The 23,913-nt window shown below is 44.1% G+C and overlaps 1 protein-coding gene across 1 annotated transcript in view; it reads left to right on the top strand.

The window, feature by feature from the left end:
- Tex14 (testis expressed 14, intercellular bridge forming factor) overlaps positions 1–23,913 on the top strand; it is a 111,325-nt gene that overhangs the window by 43,151 nt on the left and 44,261 nt on the right. The window contains exons 5-12 of the mRNA XM_052758470.1: positions 2,875–2,956; positions 4,802–4,932; positions 5,873–5,986; positions 8,050–8,173; positions 9,789–9,967; positions 20,565–20,716; positions 22,195–22,385; positions 22,924–23,074. Coding sequence (XP_052614430.1) covers positions 2,875–2,956; positions 4,802–4,932; positions 5,873–5,986; positions 8,050–8,173; positions 9,789–9,967; positions 20,565–20,716; positions 22,195–22,385; positions 22,924–23,074 — 1,124 coding nt within the window. The remainder of the gene's footprint in view (positions 1–2,874; positions 2,957–4,801; positions 4,933–5,872; positions 5,987–8,049; positions 8,174–9,788; positions 9,968–20,564; positions 20,717–22,194; positions 22,386–22,923; positions 23,075–23,913) is intronic.

The raw sequence follows: 23,913 nt of genomic DNA, 5'->3' as shown, positions 1-23,913 counted from the left end.
TTTCTAGGTATACATAGATATATTTCAGTTAGGTATTCAGACACTTCAAAGACCTACAGAATATGGCATTTAAAGTGTTTTTAAAACAGACTTTCTGGACAGTGAGACATATCTGCTCCTGGCAGCACTGATTTACTTCAAAGAGAAAGATGGGTATCGAAGACACTCCATATGGAGTTTATCTTCTTGGCAAAAATAGCCATTTGGGCAAGAAACTGTTCTTGCCTGGACTGCTTGACAAAATGTTGTATCGACTGGACATGCAAGAAGGTGACCACTGAACTTTGCAAGACGAGATGGTCCTTCAGGTTCCTGCTTTGCAGAAGAAACTACCAGACATTCTACAGGACACAGAGAAAAGCAACTGAGAGACCCTAGGCCTGTGGGCTGAAGAATGGATGCCCCAACTTTGCAGAAGAACTTCAGATGACTGTCCAGGCAGCCAGCTGTCTCTGTCATTCTAGATTTTTGAAAGTTGCTTACAATGTACTTCCTGTTTACTTAGGTAATATTATATTCCTTCTGAGGTCTTTGATGTAGTTGAAGACTAGATAGTTATAATTTTCCTTGGTTATGATAAAAGATAAGTTAGATATGAAACCATAGACTCACAGATATAGGATAAATAGAATATTCTCTTTAATTTTGCCAAATACAAATAGACTAGATATTGTAACTGTAATTCTTGCTTGATAACTGTCTGGTATATGTAATTTTACTATGTTAAAGTTAAACCCCTCCTTTTTGATTAGACAGAAAAGGGGAGGTGCTGTGGGATGTTCTGTATGCTGTGAATGTGTTGCTCTGATTAGTTGATAAATAAAATGCTGATTGGCCAGTAGCCAGGCAGGAAGTATAGGTGGGATAAACAGGCAAAGAGAATTCTGGGAAGAGGAAGGCTGAGAAGAGACACCGGCCTGCCATCCAGGGAGCAGCATGTAATGGCACACAAATAAAGCCATGTTGCAACATATTTATTTAATTAAAATAATAAATAATAATAATAAAAATACGACACAGGACGGGCATGGTGGCACACACCTTTAGTCTCAGCACTTGGAAGGCAGAGGCAGGTGATCTGTGTGAGTTCAAGGCCAGTCTAATCTACAGAGTGAGTTCCAGGACAGTCAGGCTACAAAGAGAAACCCTGTCTCAGAAAGAAAAAAAAAATTGTTTGGTGGCTAGAAAGATGGCTCAGTGGTTAAGAGCACTGGTTGCTCTTCTGAGAACCCTGATTTAATTCTCAGCATCCACATGGCAGCTCACACCTGCCTGTAACTCCAGTTCCAGGGGATCTGTATTCAGCATGTACATGCTGCACAGACATATATGCTGGCAAAACACCCACACACACAAAAAAAAAACAGTAAATAATTTTTTTTAAAAAGATAGGACTCATCAGGGTATAGTGGCACATACTTTTAATCCCAGCACTCAGGAGACAGCGGCAGGCAGATCTCTGAGTTTGAGGCCAGCCTGGTCTGCAGAACAGAGTTCCAGGACAGCCAGGGCTACACAGTGAAACCCTGTCTTGAAAAGAAAAAACTTTCTCATCCCTTTTTCTTTTCTTTTTTCTTTTTCTTTTTTTTAAGTCAGAGTCTCACTGTTAGCCCGTTCTGGCTTCCAACCCTAGGCAAGGAGAAAGGGAACAAAAAGGGCTATTTGCAGCCACATGCTTCTCAGGCACCATATTGAACATAATATATATCTATGTCAGCTTCCTCCGCATAATCCATGACCCACAATATCCTTTCTGAAACAGAGAAAGCATTATTTTCTTTTTTCCTTTTATCTCTCTCCTCCAATGAAATTACAGAGTTCTCCAACTTGCCTGTCCTGTTTTTTGTTTTGTTTTGTTTTTTCAAACTTCAATAAATTGCCCTTGAGTTTTCTTCTGAATTTAAGTTCTTTTATCTACCAAACTAATACTTCTAAAAGAGACCCTGTGTTCCTCAGTACCAGGACTTTAGGAGGGGGTAGAAGATCTCATACCAGCCTGGGCTACATAAAAAGACCTTGTCACAAAGGGGGGAAAAAGGCCAAATAGTATCAGCTGCCTTAGTGTGTTTTCTGTTTCTGTGATAAATGTCACAATATCACATGATTTCTGTGATAAATGTCAAAAGCAGTTTGGTGAGGAAAGATTTATCTGGTTTACACTTCCTTGTAGCTTGAGTTCTAATTGGTCTTAATAATAAAAACCTGGAGTTAGATATCAGGGTGAAAGCCAAAAGATCAGAGAAGCAGAGCAGCCAGCCACTAGATTTCTTAACTCTAGGAATCCTCAGACTGAAAAGGGCTGAGCTCTTCTCTCTGTCCTGCCTTATCACTTCCTCTCTCCGCCCAGCCATGTCACTTCCTGCTTCTTCGTCCCAAGTACTGGGATTAAAGGTGTGTGCTACCACTGCCTAGCCTCTAGTGTCTAGTTTCGCACCCTGATCTCCAGGCAAGCTTTATTTGTTAGAGCACAAACAGTATCATCACACTTTCGGGTCACAGTCCATCATTGAGGGAAATCATGACGGAACTCTAGGAGGAGCAGTTTTTTACTCACTTGTTCCCGCTGGCTTGCTGGTTCAGCTTCCCTTCTTATACAGTGTAGGCCACTTGCCTAGGAATGGCACTACCCACCGCCCACAGTGGGCTGGGCCTTCCTGCAGCAATTAGCAATTAAGAGATGACCCACAGACCTGGTCACAGGCCAGTCTGATTTGGAGAGTTCTTTAGTTAATGGTTCTTGTTTACAGGTTTGTGTCAGGTGGATGGCTGAAGCTAATTATGATAACAATTACACAGTTTTGAAACCTTGGTTTAGTGTTGTTCCTTTGGATATGAATGATAAATTCTTACTTTTTTTCTTTTAAATGTTTCTAGGAGCCCAAATAGTTCTCCTAACCGACAGCTCAAACCTGGAATCATTTCTGCCCAAAACATCTACAGCTTTGGCTTTGGGAAGGTAAGAGGTTGCCACTCCTAGCCAAGGTTTGCTGGTCTAGCTAGAGAATCATATGACCGCATCTCTCCACCTCATTCAGCTCTTCTCTTTTTTGGGCGTGAGGTTTGAGGTAGGCTCTCAGACTTGCAGCAGTCCTGCGTCTGCTTCCCAGTGTTGGGATTACAGTTGTAAACTACCTTATTCACTCTCTAGAGCAGGCTAAATCTGGTAATTTTCTCCCCCGCTCTGGAAAAGCAAAGGTCATTCATTCATCCAGCTATGTTCCCCAATGGACTCTTTCTTTAACTGGCAGATACTATTTGTCCTCAAAACATTCCTCAATTCATTAAAAGCATTTCAAATGTACTCATTAAACCTGTGGGAGGCAAGGCCATCGGGAAGCAAATCAATAGAGTTGGCACAGCTCTCTGCCAAGGGAGAGTGTCTGGGACCTTCGTGAGAATTAAAGAATCTAGGTCCTCTTGCATCCTAAGCAAGTGCTTTGTCTCTGAGTTATATATGATACCAGCCCTCAGTTCCTCCCTCCTATCCTCAGAATATTTTTTCTTCTTCTTTGCTCTTTTGCATTGTAGGAAAGATACTTCTTAGTGTTCTTGTCCTTACTGAAAAATGGTAAACACCATATAGAATTCATTTGAATGACTGTGGCATGATATGAAGTGTGTAGAAAGTGATCCATCCCACTGGGGAACGTTGCTGGGTGAATGAATGACCTTTGCTTTTCCAGTCTCTATTGTTTCTACCAAGGAGCTTGGGGTTGAGGTAGAGGCAAAAATAATTTTGGCTTTCTGCCCCTCTCCTGTTGGTGGGGGTGAACCCAGGACCTCTGGCATGATATGCAGCTGCTCTACTGTGGAGTTGTATCCCCAGCACAGGTATGTTGACTTTTGCTGTACACAGGCCTGGATTCTGGAGAGGTCACGATAGGCCTCTGTCTTTGTTATATTTCTATTGCCATGACAGAACACCATGATCAAGGCAACTTATAAAAGAAAGCATTTCATTTAGGTGCTCATGTTCCAGAAGATTAAGAGTACATGACCTTATGGTAAGGAGCATGGCAACTGGCAAGGTAGGCATGCTGCAAGAGCCCTAGCTGAGAGCTCACATCTAGTCCACAGCACAGGGCAGAGAACAGAGAGCTGACTGGGAATGGAGTGCACTTTTTGAAACCTCAGAGCCCACCCCCAGTGACACACCTCCTACAACAAGGCCACACCTCTTAATGCTTCCCAAACAGCTCCAGTAAGTGGGGACCAAACATCAGTTCTCATTTAGACTACCACAGTCCCCTTAGTCCCAGTTACATCATTTGAGGTAAGATGTTGGACTTCGGTCTGCGAACCACCTCAGTAAAAGGGAAAGAATATTACAGAATTCAAAATAGTATAAAGTTAATTGTGGATCATGTAGGATCATGCCTATGATGCTACCCTTTAGAAGGATGTGTCATTGTAAAAAGAAATGCCAGAAGCTTCATGAGATGGCATACTCCTGTAATCCCAGAACTCAGGAGGTGAAGGCGGGGAGATCATGCGTTTGAAGTCTGTGTGAGCTACATATTGAGATCTTGTCTCAAAAACAAGTAGTATAGCTGGGCATGGTGGTACACACCTTTAATCCCAACACTTGGAAGGTGAGCAGGCTGATCTCTTTGAGTTTGAGGCTACTGTGGGCTACATAGTGCTAGGCCATGTCTCAAAATTCAGCCAACCAACAACAAAGACAGTACATAGATGTATTTACTAAGTAATCAGCAGCTCTAAGCCAAAGTGACAAGACTCTGCGGGTATTTTGCTTTCCCAGTTTCTTCCCTCGCAATTTAAAGCTGTTCCTTGGTTTCAGTTTTATCTCACTCCAGGGATGCAGCTCACTTATCCAGGATCTCTTCCAGTAATTGGAGAAAAGGAAGTGATTCAAGCTGATGATGAGCCTACCTTTTCTTTCTTCAGTGGCCCCTACATGGTCATGACCAAGTAAGTGGGAGCTGGCCAGTGTGCCCTGGGAAGAGTGGCTTCCTGTGAATTGATAAACTCACATGTGTTTAAGTTAGGGTTTCTCACTGTGTGCATTTTTGGCCGGCTGATTCTTTGTTGTGGTCAGACTTGTGCATTGTAAGATGTTCAGGAATGTGCCTGCTCTCTGCCCATTTGGGTACCCTTAGCAGCTGTTCATGCCCCCCTCAGTTGTGACAAGCAGACTGTCTATAGACATTACCAAATAGCCTCTATCCAGAGAACAGCTGCTCTGAAAAGGTTCGAATTTCAGTATGCTAATCTTTCTGCTTTCTAAAGAATTAGAGGCAGCAAGATGGGGATTATCTTGCCTCTGGAATGGGCTGTGGCTCTCACCAGCCAAATCCAGGGATCGTGGCAGTAATAGGATTTGGAGATGACAGAAACCTCTTGGATGTGTTCACTCCTCAGAGACCTAGTCTTTGCAGGGTCAGAAGAGCTGCCCTGGCTTTTAGAACCTGGATGCTTCTTTCCTCCTTAAAGGAACACACATGTGAAAAGCCTCTGGAGGCCTCACAAGGCCCCTTGCCCCCTTGTGTTTCTACCCACGCTGTGAATGTGTTGTCAGGCCACTCCTCCGCTCCACCACTGTTGCTACTGTCTGTCCTGATGGCCTCTTACCTGTGCTCTATTCTCTGGTCACAGCCGCCCTCTCCATTTGCCACACTGCTGTCACCACTGTCTAACCTTAGGAAATTACTCTCTTCCCTTGAGTCCTTCTGTGACTTTTGCCCCACCTAATTCTCCAGGGTGCTTTAGACCCTGGGAGGTGGTAGGAGGGAGGATCCAGCCAGCTTAAGGGACAGTAGAGATTCTGTGGTCTGGGTCTGTGGGAAGGAAGACTGGTTCACGGAAGCAGTGGCCGCTCAACCCCTCCTTGCACTCTCTCCACACCTTTTAGCCTAGTGTGGAACAGGAGCCGAGTCACAGTGAAAGAACTGAACCTCCCTACCCGTCCTCACTGTAGCAGGCTGAGGTTGGCCGACTTGTTGATAGCTGAGCAGGAGCACAGCAGGTAAGAAGGAGAACCAAGAACAAGACCCACTACAGGGCTGGGTGGTGGTGGCGCATGCCTTTAATCCTAGCATTCAGGAAGCAGAGGCAGGAGGGTCTCTGAGTTTGAGGCCAGCCTGGTCTACAGAGTGAGTTCCAGGACAGCCAGGGCCATAATACAGAGAAACCCTGTCTTGAAAAAACAACAAAAAATTGCATATAAAGAGAAAGAGGGATTAATGAATAGTATGAAGAGTGTGGATTGTGACGGTAAGGGGCTCAAGTGTCAACTGTCCCATAAGTTATGTCTTTGGATGAACAGGCTCCAGGACCATCTGGTTTTTCTACTGTGGCCCCTGAGACCTGCTCCATTTGGGACACTGTACCCACCAGGAGAGCAAATGACTGTCCTGCTTTCACAGAGCATAGCAGTCTGTGAGATCAGATGTCTGAGAACCACACCTCCACTACTGAGTCTCAGTTCCAAAGGCTTCCTAAAGTTCTAGAGTTCTGTCATTTAGGTCTTGGTGAGTCAGACACTGGATTATTCCACTTAGCCCTGCAGAAGGTGTTTCTAGATAGGTGAAACCCTTGTTTTTGAAGAAGCTAGCCTGAATGACCCACACAATCTGAAAAGACAGGTAGATAGGCATGGTGTATGCTTTGACATGAGGCTGAATAGGTATGTGACTTTGGACACATTACCTTGACATTAGCTACCTCCTTTTTTTTTTTCCTCTAGAACTCACTCTGTAGACCAGGCTGGCCTCGAGATCCACCAGCCTCTGCCCTGCCCTCTAAGTCCTGGGATTACAGGCGTGTGCCACCACTGCCCGGCTGGCTACCTCCTTTCTAGAAGTACTCTACCACTGAGCTATATCCCTAACTCTTAATTGATTACTACATTTCCTTTTGTTGTTGTTGCTTGTTTTTTGAGACAGGCTTTGTGTAGTCACCCTGGCTGTCCTAGAATAGATCTGTAGACCAGACTGGCCTCAAACTCACAGAGATCCACCTGCCTCTGCCTCCCTAGTGCTGGGATTAAAGGTGTTCACCACCACTGCCTGGCTTGGTTATTACATTTCTAAAGTAAGTAGGAGGGTGCATGTCTGAGATGATGTATGCAGCTTATGCAGGGTGTCTCAATTAGGATTTCTATTGCTGTGGCAAAAAACAATGACCAAAAAGCAAGCTGAGGAGGAAAGGGTTTATTTAGCTTACACTTCCGTATAGCTGTTCATCGTTGAAGGAAGTCAGGACAGGACCTCAAGCTGGGCAGGAGCTGATGCAGAAGCCATGGAGGAATACTGCTACTAGCTTGCTTCACTTGGCTTGCTCAGTCTGCTTTCTTTTTTTTCTTTTTCTTTTTTTTTCCAGCCGCTTTCTTATAGAATCCAGGACCACCAGCCCAGGGAAGGAACTACCCACAATGGGCTGCTGCCCCCAACCGCCATCAGTCACTAATTAAGATCTACCTTACAGCCAGATCTTACGGAGGCATCTTCTCAATTGAGGTTCCTCTTTCCAGATAACTCTAGTTTGTATTTCAAGCTGACATAAGACTAGCCAGCACCCAGAGTATCTTGTTTTGTAGGTTTTGACAACATTGTTATTATTGCCACTGATAACTCTTAAACCTTCAGCTTCTTCCAATAGATGTCTCCCCTTCCAGAACTCATTTTATTTTCTAACAAAAATGCTGTATATAAATTGTATTTTGTTGGCTTTCGTTTTTCTGTATGTTACTTGTTTTTGAGACAAGATCTCATGTATCCCAGACTGGACTTGAGCTCACTATGTAGTAGAGGGTGACCTTGAGCTTGACCGTCTCCTGCCTTCCCCTCCCAAGTGCTGAGATTATACGTTGTGCCTCCGTGCCTGGCTGTGAATGGGATTTGTTTAGAATGGGTTCAGATGACATAAAAGACTGTCACCTGCGTTTTCATCATGCTCTCATATGCCCTGTCCCTTATGAATGGGATTTGTTTAGAATGGGTTCAAATGACATCAAAGAAAGACTATCTCCTGCGTTTTCATCATACTCTCATATGCCCTGTCCCTTATGAAGCTTTTAATCTTGTGTAGCAACCTACGGCACCCCAACCTGCTGCAGCTGATGGCTGTATGTTTGTCCCAGGACCTCAAGAAAATTCGCCTGGTTTACGAGCGTATCACAGTCGGCACACTGTTTAGTGTCCTCCATGAACGAGTAAGTGGTCTTTCTGTAGATTTCCCCAGTTGCTCTCACTCTTCTCCCTGCCCTCTTCCGTGCCGTCTCTGCAGAGTTCTCATTTAGAAGATAGATCTGTAAATCCTTTTCATGGATTGCATATGGTGTAACATGCCAGATAAGACTGATAAGCACATGTTGGAACTAATGGGATTTAATTCTTTTACATTGATTGATCAGTTGATTGATTTGTATGTCTTGTCTGTCTGTGTACCACCCCATGCCTGTGTAGGTCAGAAGACAACTTGTTGGAAAGAGTGTTTTCCTTCCACGGAGGGTTCCAGGGATTGAACTCAGGTCACCAGGCTTGGCAGCAAGCACCTTTACCTCTGAGCCATCTCACTGGTCCTGATACAATAGTCTTCCTTCTTTTCCTTCTTTCATTAAACAAATTTTTGGGGTGTGGGTACATAACATGGCACAGTTGTATGTGTGGAGGTCAGAGGATAACTTTGTGGACTTGGTTCCCCCTTCCCCCTTTATGTGGGTTCTAAGTAATAAAAGCAGGTCCTCAGACTTACATCACAACTGCTTTACCTGCTGAGCCATCTGCTTGGCCTTGTTTTGTTTTGTAGTGAGACAGGCTTAACTATGTAACCCCGACCAGCCTCAAACTCATGACCTTCCCACAGCTCAACCTCCTAAGTGCTGGGATTGCAGATTTGTACCACAATTTCTGGCTTCTCAAGTCTTGCTTTCTTATCAGCCCTATAGTAGCTCAACAGAGCCAGAAATATATTGATGCAATTCTAGCCGAGCCATTGGCCACAGGTTCACATTTTATTTGTGCTCTGTCCTGGTTTGTTACTCTTTTCTTCTCACCTCTCAGATTTCCTTGGGATGGAGGAGTATCTCCATGATTGACAGATCTGGTGGCTGAGTGTTCTTTGGGCTGGGATATGGCTTCCAGGAGTTCTTTCTCTGTGACCTTATTCTAAATACCATGGCTGAGGGGCTGGAGAGATGGCTCAGTGGTTAAAAGCACTGACTGCTCTTCCAGAGGACCTGGGTTCAATTCCCAGCACCCACATGGCAGCTCACAACTGTCTGTAGCTCCAGTTCCAGGGGACCGGACACCCATGGCAAAACACCAATGCACGTAAAAAAATGAAAGTAAATACCATGGCTGGGAGTAAAGAGAGACGCCCCCCCCCCATGAGTCTCTCTTCTTCATCTGATAGGGCTATTGCAACTTGTAGATTCTCTGCAACTTGTAGAGTCCTTTAAGCTTCCAGGTTCTCCCAGCCCCAGAATTGGATAGGGAGGTGCCAGGGCAGATTTACTGGTGCGAGTGAAGGGACCGCCCCTCCCTGACAGTTTCCCCACGTTAAGCTGGAATGCAGATACCAAGTTTAGAGTACTTTGTTCTAATTTGTTAAGCTAGAAAGCAGCTTACCTGTAGGAAAGGAGCTGAGGTTTGCAGCCAGGGGCCTGGATCAGTGGAACTACAGATCAGTCACTTAACCTCACTGGCATTTAGGCTCCCCCTCTGCTAAATGAGAATACCGGGAAGTGTGAGGACCAAATGAAGACTTTGGAAATGACACCAGGAGGTCTTTTCTTTTGTTTTTGGAACTTTCTCTCTTGCTTGCAGAGGTCCCAGTTCCCAGTGTTGCACATGGAAGTGATTGTGCACTTACTGCTCCAGATCGCTGATGCCTTGATATACCTACATTCCCGAGGCTTTGTCCATCGCTCCCTTAGCTCCTACGCTGTCCACATTGTCTCTGCAGGAGAGGCAAGGCTGACCAACCTGGAATATATGATGGAAAGGTAGGTATAGCCTCCAGTGTAGCTTCTTTATGAAGAGGGACTCCCTGGGGGACCTTCGTTATAGCGCTGAAATCTAATCTGTTCGGGTTTCATAATTGGTGGTAAAATTGTCTGTCAGCACAGAAAGATTTACCAAATGCAAAGACTATAGATAGACTGCTTAAAAAAATGTGTCTTTGGGCTGGAGAGTTGGCTCAATGGTTAAGAGCACTGACTGCTCTTCCAGAGGTCATGAGTTCAATTTCCAGCAACCACACCGTGGCTCACAACCATCTATAATGAGATCTGGTGCCCTCTTCTGACCTACAGATATACATGCAGGCAGAACACTGTATACATAATAAATAAATGTTAAAAAAAAAAAAAGAAAAGAAAAAAATGTGTCTTACATTGTTTGTGTGTATGTGTGTAAGAGAGAGAGAGAGAGAGCGGGAGGGAGGGAGGGAGGAGGGGGGGAGGGGGAGGGGGAGGGCAACTTATGGTACTTTCCTTCCACCATGTGGGTCCTGAGGATGAAATCCAGGTCATCAGGCTTGCTGTCAGGAACTTTCCCATTGAAGCCTCTCACCAGTCCTCCTTTTTGTTTTCTGAGATGGGGTCTTGTGAGTAGCTCACTAGCATGTAATTCAGGCTGGACTTGAGTTCACAGTCCTCTTTCCTCTGCTTCTCAAGAGCTGTTGCAGGTATGCGTTGCCATATCTGGCTGCGAAGTTACTTCTGCTTAAGGCAGTCTCATTTTCTTTTTTCTTTTTTTAAAATTTATTTATTATGTATACAATGTTCTGTCTGCATGCATCCCTGCAGGCCAGAAGAGGGAGCCAGATCTCATTACAGATGGTTGTGAGCCACCATGTGGTTGCTGGAAATTGAACTCAGGACCTCTGGAAGAACAGCCAGTGTTCTTAACCTCTGAGCCATCTCTTCAGCCCCCTCATTTTCATAAACATGTAACATGCCTGTATTAACCAATGTATATCATAGCCTCTTTGCACTCTAAAATTTTCCACTTGGTACAACAGAGTTGTATTATCTTTTGGGTTTTTGAGATAGGATTTCTCTGTTTAGCTCTGCTTGTCCTGGAACTCCATCCATGCTCTGTAGACAGCCTTAGAGAACTTCTTGCCTCTGCCTTCAGAGTGCTGGAATAAAAGGTGTGTGCCACGGCCCTGGGCAGAGTTGTGTGTTCTTACCTTGTGATCTATTGTGTGTGTTGAAAGGGCCTTGTTATACATCTCTCCACTAGTGGCCAGCCACCCTTACGGCCTCAGCTGCCCGCTGCGTTCTTTGCATTGCTAGTCAGGGAGTGAGAGAAAGCATAGAGGTCCATAGTCAGATTCGGGGCCAACCAAAGTGGGCACATCACAGCTTCTCACTGTGCTCTGGGCCAGAGCCAATTACCTTCTTACTGAATGGAGACTCACAAGTGTACCTTAGCTATACAAGAGAGGAGGTGATAGGCACCAGTGAGCCTTATCTTCGGTCTTATCTTCTGCTGAATAGCAAAGGCACACTGTTCCTTCAAGGGACCCAAGCACAGTGGGAGACACTTAAAACAGCTCCCTTATTCAAACACTGGTAGTTGGGCTTAGTTTCCTACTGGGATGAGGCCAGAGACTGACTCTTAATTCCCCATGCCAGGCTCAAGGAGGCAGAGGGCCTCTGCTGTACATCCTCAATGCCACCCACAGCTCTGGGCCTTTGGCACCACGTTGGTTCTGTTCTGGACACTGCTCTTAGCCACTGGACAGACTCTACTCACTTACACCTTCTTTCTTTGTCCGCTCACCACCCATACCTGGTGCTGTGCTTCTGAGTTGCAGCATGATTTTGCTGCTTACATTCCCCAGTAATTTACTGCTGTCACTACATGCAAAGCTCAGTGAGGACAGAAATTTGTTTTTATTCTCTGCTAGCTCCCAATTGCTGAGAACAGGCCCTGACTCATGGGCACTCAGTGGGAATGAAACAAAGTTTCTTACCTTTCTTTCTTTTTTTTTTTTTTTTTTGGTTTTTCGAGACAGGGTTTCTCTGTGTAGCTTTGCGCCTTTCCTGGAACTCACTCGGTAGCCCAGGCTGGCCTTGAACTCGCAGAGATCCACCTGGCTCTGCCTCCCAAGTGCTGGGATTAAAGGCGTGCGCCGCCGCCGCCGCCGCCGCCGCCGCCGCCGCCGCCGCCGCCGCCGCCGCCGCCGCCGCCGCCGCCGCCGCCGCCACCACCACCACCACCGCCCGGCAGTTTCTTACCTTTCTATACACCAGTGGTTCTTGTGCTCTGTCTTAAAGGAGGGCAGGGGCTAGCTTGTGCTTGGTCCTGAGGACCTTGGTAAGGACTCTGAATTTTACCCTAACCATTGAGATACTGTGGGACATGTTTTTAGAGTATTAGAGTATCATAGATGATTTATGGGTTAAGAATCTCTCTGGCTCTTGTGTGTGAAGGGCCTGTGAGAGCAAGAGAGAGACAAGGGATCAGAGAGGGCGTGACTGGAAGCTGCTGGAGTTTTCTATGAAGTAGCAACAGAGGTCAGGTGGCAATGGTCAGTCAAGCCTCAGGTTTGTTCTTTCTCAGTCCTAGTTCAAATCCTTCAGGGTGGACCAGTGAGATAGCTCAGCAAGTAAAAGTGCTTGCCACACCAGCCTGACACCCTGAGCAGGAGCCCACAACCCATGGTGGAAGGAGGGGATTGCCACCTGGAGGCTGTCTCTCCCCTGCCCACCCCAGACAAGATTTTTCTGTGTAGCCTTGGTTATCCTGGAACTCCCTCTGTAGCCCAGGCTGGGCTCAAACTCAGAGATCCACCTGCCTCTGCCTCCCTAGTGTTGGGATTAAATGTGTGCACCACCACCACCACTTGGCTGTGAAAGTTATCTTTTGATACCACCACCTGCACGCATGCACAAAACAAAACAAACAAAAACTTTGAAAGGCTCCTTGTTGCCTGCAGGAATAGGTTCCGACAATGTTTTGAAGTAAGGAAGCCATCCTAAATGTGCACACTTCCTAGGAGGGGCTCTGATAATATTGCACTGTCATCCTTACCCACTTCTACCTGGTTAGTTTCATTCACCTTTTTGAGACAGAGTCTCAAGTAGCCCAGGCTAGCCTCACACTTACTAGATAGTCAAGAATGGCCTTGAACTCCTGATCCTTTTGCCTCTCCCTCTCAAGTGCTGGGGGTCTAGGCCTTTGCTGCAGTTCTAGACACTTGCTGGTTATTTGAACCCACTTTCAGTCTGTTCCCTTTCTGTGTTGCTCACCATCTCTGCCATATCTAGTGTGCTTTGTATATACTTATTCTCCACACTTGCAGTTTTCTTTTCTTTTTAATAGTTATCATTTTGGTTTTCGAGACATGGTTTCTTTTGTAGCCTTTGGCTGTCCTGGAACTTGATCTGTAAAACAAGCTGGCCTTGAATTCACAGACTTCAGCCTGCCTCTGCCCTCTGAGTGCTGAGATTAAAGGTGTGCACCATCACTGCCTGGCTAAAATTTTTATTATTATTATTATTATTATTATTATTATTATTGTTGTTAGTAGTAGTAGTAGTAATAGTAGTAGTAGTAGTAGTAGTAGTGAGGAAGGGTTTTCTTTTTTTTAAATTTTATTATGTACATAATGTTCTGCCTGCAGGCCAAAGAGGGCACCAGATCTTATTACAGATGGTTGTGAGCCACCATGTAGTTGCTGGGAATTGAACTCAGGACCTCTGGAAGAGCAGCCAGTGATCTTAACTGCTGAGCCATGTCTCCAGCCCCCTAAAAATATTTTTAAAGTATATGTACATGTGTGTAACTGTCTCAAAAGGACAGCAGTATCAGATCCCCTTAGAGCTGTAGTTATAGATGGTTGTGAACAACCCAACATGGGTGCTAGGAACTGAACTGGGGTCCTTTGAATGACCAGTATGTGCTTTTAACCATTGAGCCATGTCTTTAGTCCCATTTTTTGGGTCTTTTTTACCACTAAGTCTTGCTATGTAACTCTGGTTGGCCTGGAATTCATTAACTAGTCTTGACTGGCCTCAAATTTGTAACAGTCCTGGTACCTCTGCCCCCTGAGTGTTGAGATTATAGTCATGCCCAGATCTAATTTTTTTTTTTTGAGACAGGGTTTCTCTGTGCAGCTCTGGCTGTCCTGGAACTCACTCTGTAGACTAGGCTAGCCTGGAACTCACAAGAGATCCACCTGCCTCTGCCTCCCAAGTGCTGGGATTAAAGGCGAGCACCACCACTGCCCAGCTCCCAGATCTAATTTTCAAAACATGTATTTGTGTATGTGTGTGTGTGTGCATGAGGACCAGAGGTCAACATCATGTGTCTTCTTAAGTTGCTCTCTACCCCAGGGTCCTCTTGTCTCTGGATTCCCAGCACTGAGATTGTAGAGAGGTTGGGAACATCAGTCTTCCCCAACAGGAAGTTCTCAGCACTCAGTGATAAAAGAAAGACTTATTTTATTAGCACACAGCTGTATCCTGTAGCTATTGCTTAAAGATGCCTATCCCCATCAGAAATATTTCATGGTTTATATAAGATTAGGTCTTGTCATGATCTGTGACCATTATCTTTTTGTCTCCACCCCAAAGGAGAAAACTCCTAACCCCACCCCAGCTAATCAAGTTTTACAGAAGCTGAAATTTGCAAGGTTTTACTTAAGACAGCTTTATCTTTAGCAAACAGGACTTGCTGTCTAAGCAGATGTTGGTGTTGGTCACTTCCTAAGGGAGATGAGCAGATGTCACCCTTTCCAGAAAATAAGAATGGGCAAGCAGGTTCACAAAGCAGAAGCCAGCAGTTCAGTGTTCGCTCTGTTGTCTCAGATCAGAGGTAGTTTCTTATTCCAATGTAACCTCATAATTAATATTAAAGCTTTCTATCTTCTTTCCTTCACCCCTTCCCTTTGGAGGTGATTAATTTCATATAAGGCTCCAATTTTATAATTCTGCTTCATCAGGAGCCCAATCATCCAGGGTCCATCTGCTGTGTTACTAAGTAGGGGGGACTAAGAAGTCAACACCATTTGTAACTTTATAGCTCCTATACAGGATCGAATGAACTGGAGCAGATAGAGTGTAGGGTTCAAATGACAGACTCAGAATGACCATGCTAAAGGCATCAGCCGAAATTTCTGATTCCAGGAGTCCGAGGAGTGTTTTTAGTGCTTTTCTTTTTCCGGCTGTTGCCTTTAGCTGTTTAACCGTTACATCTCTGCCTGCTCCTAATTTATTAGCACAGCAGCAGCAGTCTTTGTTTAAGAACCCTCCCTTCTCTGCTGTTGGTAGATTTAGACCTCCTCTGGAAGATGGCTTCTGCAAGGGAATCTACTTGGTCCTATGTTGTTCTTACTGCTTCACTTATGTGTTCCCTGTCCTTTATAGCCTGGTTAGACAGATCATTGCGGTGTATTTCTAAAGATGCTATTCCTCTGACCCCCCAGGCCCACTGCTAGAGGGATGAGAATAAAAGCGCTTTTAAGCCTGCCATGGCCTTGTACCTATGGTAAAGTAGGAGATTCATTACCTTAAGCTATCTTAGCTCATGGATTTATATAAACCAGAGTATGAAGCCCCATCCACTTAGGAGGGAGGCATTGGTGGGCCCAAGTTCTTACAATTCCCAGGACCACCGCCTTAGTTGTGGCAGCACCCACAGTGAGCTGGGCCTTCCTCTATCAAGATTCAACCGAGAAAATGTTCCACAGGCTTGCCTATAGGCCAGTGTGGTGGGGCATTTTCTCAATTTAGGTTCCCTCTTCTCAAATGACTCTAGCTTGTGGCAAGTTGACAATAAATACCCAGGGTAGTTGTGTTCTCTCAGTATTTGCTGCATGATTGGATGAATCTAGATGAAAAGAACACTTAACAGTACAGAAATCAGGGTTAACTACTTGGGCTCTATAATCCAGGGCAGCTAAAGTTTTGGATGTTTTGCTTGATAATACTATTAGAGACTTCAAAGGCTGACAGAAATGAAATCATTAGTTAAGAGTGCCATCTGCTGTTGAGAAGACAGCATAACAGTTTATTCTGGTTTTGTGCTCCCATAGAAATAGGAATCCTGAAGTGAAACGCAGTTTGGAGATTGCCTGGCCCAACCCTAACCCCCCCCCACCTTCTTTTTAAATTATGGTGCTGGGAACCAATCCCAGGGCTGCACGTATGCTAGGTAGGTGTGGTGATATATTGTGTCCCCCAGTATATTGTGCACCCTAGTAAACTTACCTGGGGTCATAGAACAGAACAGCCACTAGATAGACATAGAGGCCAGAAAATGGTGGCACACGCACCTTTAATCCTAGCATTCTGGAGGCAGAGATCCATCTGGATCTCTGTGATTTCAAGGCCACACTGGAAACTGAGCCAGGCATGGTGGCACACACCTTTAATCCCAGGAAGTGATGGCAGAAAGCAGAAAGGTATATAAGGCATGAAAACCAGGAACTAGAGGCTTTTTAAGGTTTATTGGCTTTTGAACAGCAGTTCAGCTGAGATCCATTCGGATGAGGACTCAGAGGCTTCCAGTCTGAGGAAACAGGATCAGCTGAGAAGTTGGCAAGATGAGGTTAGCTGTGGCTTGTTCTGCTTCTCTGATCTTTCAGTATTCACCCCAATACCTAGCTCTGTGTTTGTTTTTATTAATAAGACCATTTGACATTCGTGTTACAGGTAGGTGCTGCACACTAAGCTACAGCCTCAGCCTAGCCCTGTCCTTTTTATACAGGAAAGTGAGGTCCAGAAGGGTGAAGGGATGGTGTCCAGGGACCCAGCCAGTTGGTTAGTGGCATAACTGAATGGAGCCAGATGGTAGGAAATGCCCCTAGGCCACAGACAGGATGCACTGGAGGTTAGTGCAGGAAGATCAGCTTGGAGGCACTAGGATGGAGCTAGGGGCCGCAATAGGAAGATGGTCAACACGTTGAAGAGCTGGTGTTAACAGTTGCGGGTGGGGTTGGGGTGGAAGGAGGAAGGAGAGAATGTAAGCGGTAGCTAAGGCTGATGAGGAACACACTGGGCATGGTAGAGATAGTGTGAGATTTGGGCTTGCTGACCTCAGATGGAACTTCAGGCAGAAATGGCAATCCGGAAGTCATCATAGCCGCAACAGTACACCTTTCCTTGTAACATAAGTTAATGGAACCATGAATCCAGATAGCTTTCAACTCTGCATTTGTTTTGGGTAACACTCTACTTGGGCTCATTGGTTTGTTTAACGTCCTTGTCAACATTCCATCTCCTGGCATAAAAGTGGTGCAGCAGTTTTTTCTACTCTTAATTCCTCAATTGCATCTTTAGAGCAGGACGCCACTTGACCCTGCAGGTGGTGTCACATAGCTACACCCAAATGTAATTTTAGAACGGCATCCCAGAAAACTTCACTGCCCTACCGTGACAGCCACAGTAGACGGTGCCACCCTCAGCACCGCTCCAGCCCTTTTCCTTGTTGGCATGGAATACCAGGCCTCTCGTACGATAGGGAGCACTTGAGCTATCCCCCAGTCCTCCCATGTCGCTTCAGAGAAAGGAAAGGCTGTGAGAGAAGAGGGAAGAACACAAAGAAAGGGTTTGAATTCTGGTTACGACTTGTCCCTTGTCAGGACCTTCGCTAGGCCAGAGAAGCCTGTGGCCCCTTTGGAGAAATGCCCAGCTTGAAGAAAGAAGCATGCTAGTTTCCCAAAATAGATCACAAACAATAGAAGATCCATTGCCTTTTGGGGGATAGCTGAGGAAGAGCACTTATCTAGCATGCATGAGCATCCCCAGTACTCCCTTAAAACAGAACCATAACTAGAAAGGCCTATTGACCTTTTGTGGTGTTAATGTAATTTATGTTAATTTAATATATAATTATATGGTAAATATTCCAAATTTGTACATTAAATATATAAATATTTGTATATTAAGTGTGTGTGCATATCACAATACACAATTCCCCAGTTTATCATTCAGTGATACAAATAAAAAGCCAGGATCATATTTTCTAATTCATGGCTTCCTGACATCACTGCTCTGTCAAAGGCCCTGCTGGGTGGGTTGGGAGCTGTGGAAGTAGATCTGGGAGGAATTGGGGAGAGTAGGTAAATATGATAAAAAAAAAATACAATGTATAAAATTCTCAAAGAATTAATTCAAATATCATTAAAAAATCCCACTTATAGAAACTTCAATCTGAGAAGCCCATTCTAGCTTCTGAAATCTGTGCTTATGCCAGACCAGCAAAGAACTTGTATTTGAGACAGAGTCTCACTGTATTCCTGGCTGCCCTGAACTTGCTCTGTAGACCAGGGTGGGATTGCACTCACAGAGATTTGCTGCCTCTGACTCCCAAGTATTGGGATGTCTTAGTTAATTTTCTGTTGCTATGACAAAGCACCATAACCAAGGCAATTTAGAAACAGAATTGTTTAATTGGCTTCAGTTCCAGACGATTGGAGTCCATGATGGAGGAACAAAGTCATGCGGCAGCCACACTGAGAGCTCACGTCTTGATCCACAGTAGGAGGCAGAGAGCGCTCTGGGAAGTGTGCCAGTCAACCTCCCTCAACTAGTCCACGCCTCCTAATCCTTCCCTAACAGTTCCACCAGCTGGGGACCAAGTGTTCAAACATGAGCCTGTGGGGGCTGTTCTCACTCTCACCACCACATGGGAATATAGGCATGTGTCATCACCTATAGCCTTCTCACTTTTAGTAACAATTTAAAAAATGTTTTTATGGGTTGGGGGTTTAGTTCAGTAGTAGAGTGCTTGCCTAGCAAGCGCAAGGCCCTGGGTTCGATCCTCAGCTCCAAAAAAAAAAATGTTTTTATTTTATGTATATGAGCATTTTGCCTGCATGTATGTATATATGTGTGTCATGTGCATGCCTGGTGTCCACAGACACCAGAAGAGGGATTTAGACTCCCTGGAACTAGAGTTACAGGCAGTTGTGACCCACCATGTGCTGGGAACTTAACCCAGGTCCTTTGCTCTACCTCCGAGGTGCTTAGATAATAGGTATGAGAGTGCTGGAGCATGAACTCAGGGCCTCATAACACGCTATGCAGGCACTCTGCCAAGTAAGCTACATCCCCAGCCCCAGAATAACTTAGCTGCTGATTATCAGTGAGCAGTCATCAAACCTTTACCAAGTGCCTGCCGTGGCCATATTATTTCTTACTTGGTGGCATGAGAACTTTTTGCCCCACAGAGTGTTGCCACATCCATAATTTCATCTGATTAACATGACAGCCATGGGTATTCAGTACTGATTTCACTTCACCCCGAGGCCTCTTGTTGGCCTAGGAGACATTTATGATAGTCTGACTTGGCTCTTAAGGTGTTTAGTTGAGCAGATAAATTATTTATGCAAATCAGGGAACTCTGAGGAACTATAGAGCTCATTCCCCAGAGGACATGAGTTTAGAACAGAAGCAGTCATGAGCTGGGCATGGTGGTGCATGCTTTTAATCCCAGGACTCAGGGGGCAGAGGCAGGTGGATCTCTGTGAGTTTTATGTCATAGGATAAAGGCTCTTGCCACTAAGCCTGACAACCTGAGGTCGACCCCTGGGTTCCACATGGTGGGAAGAGAGAGCGAATTCTCACAGATCATCCTCTTATCTCCACATGTGCGGTCCGGTACACGCACATATACACATACACACAGTAAATAAATGTAATGAAATATATATATATATATATATATATATATATATTAAAGATTTATTTATTTATTTATTATGTATACAGTGAGTGTTCTGTCTGCAGGCCAGAAGAGGGAGCTAGATCTCATTGTAGATGGTTGTGAGCCACCATGTGGTTGCTGGGAATTGAACTCAGGACCTCTGGAAGAACAGCCAGTGCTCTTAACCTCTGAGCCATCTCTCCAGCCCCATGAAATATATTTTTAAAATGATAAAGTAGTGGTGGTGGTGCATGCATTTAATCCCAGCACTTGGGAGGCAGAGGCAGGTGGACCTCTGTGAGTTCAAGGCCAACCTGGTCTACAGAGTGAGTTCTAGGACAGCCAGAGATGCTGTTACACAGAGAAACCCTATTTTGAAAAACCAAAAAAGAAAAAATATATAGCTACTATATATATGTGTGTGTATAAATAGCTACTATATATGTATATATATATATATATATATATATTGCTACTCTCAAAGAGATGAATGCAAGATATTATAACAACAAATTTAAGTAATAACTATTCTGCAGTTAATAAAACAGTACTACTTTTAAAGTAGGTGATCAGGGTAGGGCTTCCTATGGAGGCAACTTTCAAATTAATGTCTTGGTCACAAGAAACAGCCAGTCACTGAGCGTGCCAGGGAGAAGGAACTACTCATGCAGTGTGGAAGTGGGATGTTTTCCTAATGCAAGTGAAAGGTGGTCCCTGTGGTTTGAATGGAGTGTGAGTGGGAATGTAGGGTCAGGCAAGCAGGAATGGTAAGGAGTTGTACGTATTGGAAGAGCTCCGAGGTAGTGAATGTTAACTCAGTGTCTCATCGAATTTTCAGAAGCTCCAGAAGATTGATATCTCATAGGAAAATATTCATGTGCACTGTGTGGTGATCATAATGACTCCTTAAGAGAAATCTGCCTGTGTTTCCTTCCACAGCCAGGACGATGGTGTACACAGGGACATGACTCGAGTGCCCCTGCCCACCGAGCTCTACAACTGGGCTGCACCAGAAGTGATCTTACAGAAGGCGGCCACTGTGAAGTCAGACATCTACAGTTTTTCCATGATCATCCAAGAGATTTTAACAGGTGATCGAGGAGTGCATTCCAAGTTAATCAGAGTCCTTATTTTTAGGTTAGAGATTTCCTCCAGGAGTTACTTAGTTTTATGAAAATTCAGAACTTGAGAAAAAAAAATCCTGAAGGATCTCTTTTTGTTTGTCCATTTTTCTGAGATAGGGTCTCTATCATGAATCCCTGGCTGTCCTGGAACTCATTATGTAGACCAGGCTGGCTTCTGCCTCCTGAGTTCTAGGAATAAAAGCATGCACCACTACACCTGGCTTCAAGGATCTTCTTTGTGCTTATTAGATACAAGATAGTTTCCTAGAAATCTCTAACTATTTAAGACTCAGAAAAACCCATATCTGCTTGCTAGTGACAAGGCACTTAACTGAAGCAAAAAATAGGGACTGGTAGATGTATACGTGATGTCACTTGAAAAAAAAAAAGAAAGCCCTTTGAAACCTACATGACTTCAAGTAAAGTACTCATGTAACTGAAGACAAAAGGACTCCTTCATGAGAGAGAGACAGACATAGCCACATGCATACTACACACATGTAAAACCACATTCAAGTGAGGGAGTAGGCCAGAGTCACCTGCCCTTTGGATGTTTGTAATCCCAGAGGCAAAACTACACTCTTGATGACATGAATTCGTGGTCTGTTCAGCTTGGTGGCCAAGCATTGCCTTGTCTCCAGTTCCGGACCCCCATGTGTGCGGGGTGCTGGCGCTGCTGCTCGCCGTCTCTGACATGGATGGATTTCCCTGGTACTTAGGTTAAGTGGCTCCAAGTGGTTTCTCTGTGGGAAGAAAGTAATGTTTAAAAGGGTCCAAGGGACTTGACTAAGTTCTTAACAACTTCTGATTTATTTTTTTCCTTTCTTTTATTTTTCTACATGTTATTCTGTGTTTTTAAATGTTTAATTAGCATATGTTAATTATATATAGTAATTGGTTTCGTGATGAAGTTTTTATACATGTGTAAAATACATTTTGATCATATTCACCCTCATTGCTCTCTTTTATTTTTGATTTTATTTTATGTGTTTTTTGGGTATTTTATGGGTATTTATTTTATGGGTATTTTGTCTACATGCATGTCTGTGCACTTCTTGTGTGCCTGGTGCAGAGCCTAGAAGAGAACATTGGATTCCTGGAACTAAGATTACTGATGATTGTGAGCAGCCATGTGGGTGCTGGGACTTGAACCTGGGTCCTCTGGAAGAGTAGCCAATGTTCTTAACTGCTGAGCCATCTCTCCACCCCCCCTTGTTACCCACTCCTGTCCCCCTCTCACTCATTCCCAACTAGTCCCCTTTCTACTTTCATGTCTGTCTGTCTGTCTCTTTTTTCCATGACCTGGTTAGTTCCATGAGGGTTTTTTACAGTAACATGGGCAAGAGGTTATTACAGAGACATAGGCAACTTACCAGTGGATACAACACTGTAGAAAATCACTGATTTTCTTATGTCTTAATCTTATTCCTACCTTTTCCTTATAGACAACATACCCTGGAATGGCTTGGATGGCTCGGTTATTAAAGAAACCATAGCCTTGGGAAGTTATTTAGAAGCTGATGTCAGGCTTCCGGAACCTTATTATGATATTGTTAAGTCAGGTATCCACGCCAAGCAGAAAAATCGAACAATGAACCTACAAGATATTCGATATATTCTGAAGAATGACTTAAAGGCAAGCCCTGAAATTGGGAGAAGTTGGTTTCTGCTCTCTACTTCATTGGGTTAGAGACCAGGAAGCTAGAGGCCCAGTTTTTCAAAACGTTTGTGATGGAGGACAGTGGTGCATGCCTGTAGATGCATGTGATGCAAGTGCATGGGTTGGGGATGGGGATACTGAAACAGGATCAGGAGTTTGAGATGATCCTGGATTACATAGAAAGTTGAAAGCTAGTGTAGAGGTATGGCTGGGTCTCAGAAATCCTCTTTTTTTTTATACTGTGTTGCTGAGAAAAGCCTATTTGTTTAACTTAGTGAAGGCAGAGAATTTAACTCAGAGAATTTAGAATAGATCCTGGGGAAGTTGTAGGGTAAAGTAAAGATTCAGTGAATGGCAGAATTGGAATAATAATAAACTAGTTAATTAGGAATAATAGCCAGTCTGCCTAATAAGAATAAGGAGGAGGTATCATATATATATATATATATATATATTTCTAAAAACATGGAATTTGGATGACTTCAAATGTGTCCTTGACAATGTTTTGTTATAGGAGTTTCTTGGAGCTCAGAAAACTCAGCCAACTGAGAGCCCCAGAATGCAGAGCTATGAAGCCCACCCTGATGTTAATCCCTGTCTAGGGCTAACTTCAGAATATCAAAAAGACACTCCAGACTTGGACATCAAAGAGCTAAAGGAAATGGGTATGACTTGAACTCACAAAGCATTACTTTGATAACAGTGGGATGACTTGAGTGTTTTGTTTTACATTTTAAAATTGTGTGTGTGTGTGTGCTAGTACATATGTGCCATGGTGCATGTATGGGGGTCAGTTCTCTCCTTTCACCATGTGGTCCTGGGAATCAAGCTTGCCATCAGGCTTAATGGCAAGTGCCTTTACCTACTGAGCCATCTTATTGGCTCTTTTTTTTTAAAGAGAAATTTATTTTATGAGTGTTCTGGCTGCATGTATGCCTGTGCACCAACATCCATGCCTGATGCCCAGGGAATCCAGAAAAGTTATATATATGGTTGTGATTCACCATGTGGGTGCTGGGAATTGAACCCAGGTCCTCTGGAAGAACAGCCAGTGCTCTTAACTAATGAGCCACTTCTCCAGCCTTGTTCTTGGTCTTTTTAAAGTTAGAGTCTCATAGCCTAGGCTGGTCTTGAATGCCCAGTCCTTCTGTCTTAGTCTTCCAAATGCTGGAATTATAGGCAGATGCCGCTATACTGGGTATGTTTACTTTTTGAGAATCACATGGACACGAACTGTCTCTTCTAAAACTGTATATATAACCTATGCTGAAAACAGATGGGTACTTTAGGAAAAAGCCAAGAGCCTTAAAATTATTAAGTTAAATCTTATAGACTATATAAACATGTGGATTATATACAAAACTTAATAGTAACTGAATTTATAGTATGATCACTCATTGGAATTTATCTAACTGCTTAGAAAAGAAAAATAATTTTAAAAAAAGATTTATTTATGTATTTTATGTATATGAGTGATCTGTCTAACTGTACATCTGCACACCAG

Source organism: Peromyscus californicus, unplaced genomic scaffold (genome assembly GCF_007827085.1).
Source record: "Peromyscus californicus insignis strain IS unplaced genomic scaffold, ASM782708v3 Scaffold_3__1_contigs__length_106647218, whole genome shotgun sequence".
NCBI classification, from domain to species: domain Eukaryota; kingdom Metazoa; phylum Chordata; class Mammalia; order Rodentia; family Cricetidae; genus Peromyscus; species Peromyscus californicus.
Note: the sequence above shows the minus strand (reverse complement) of the source record. Positions and strands in the feature narration are given on the sequence as shown.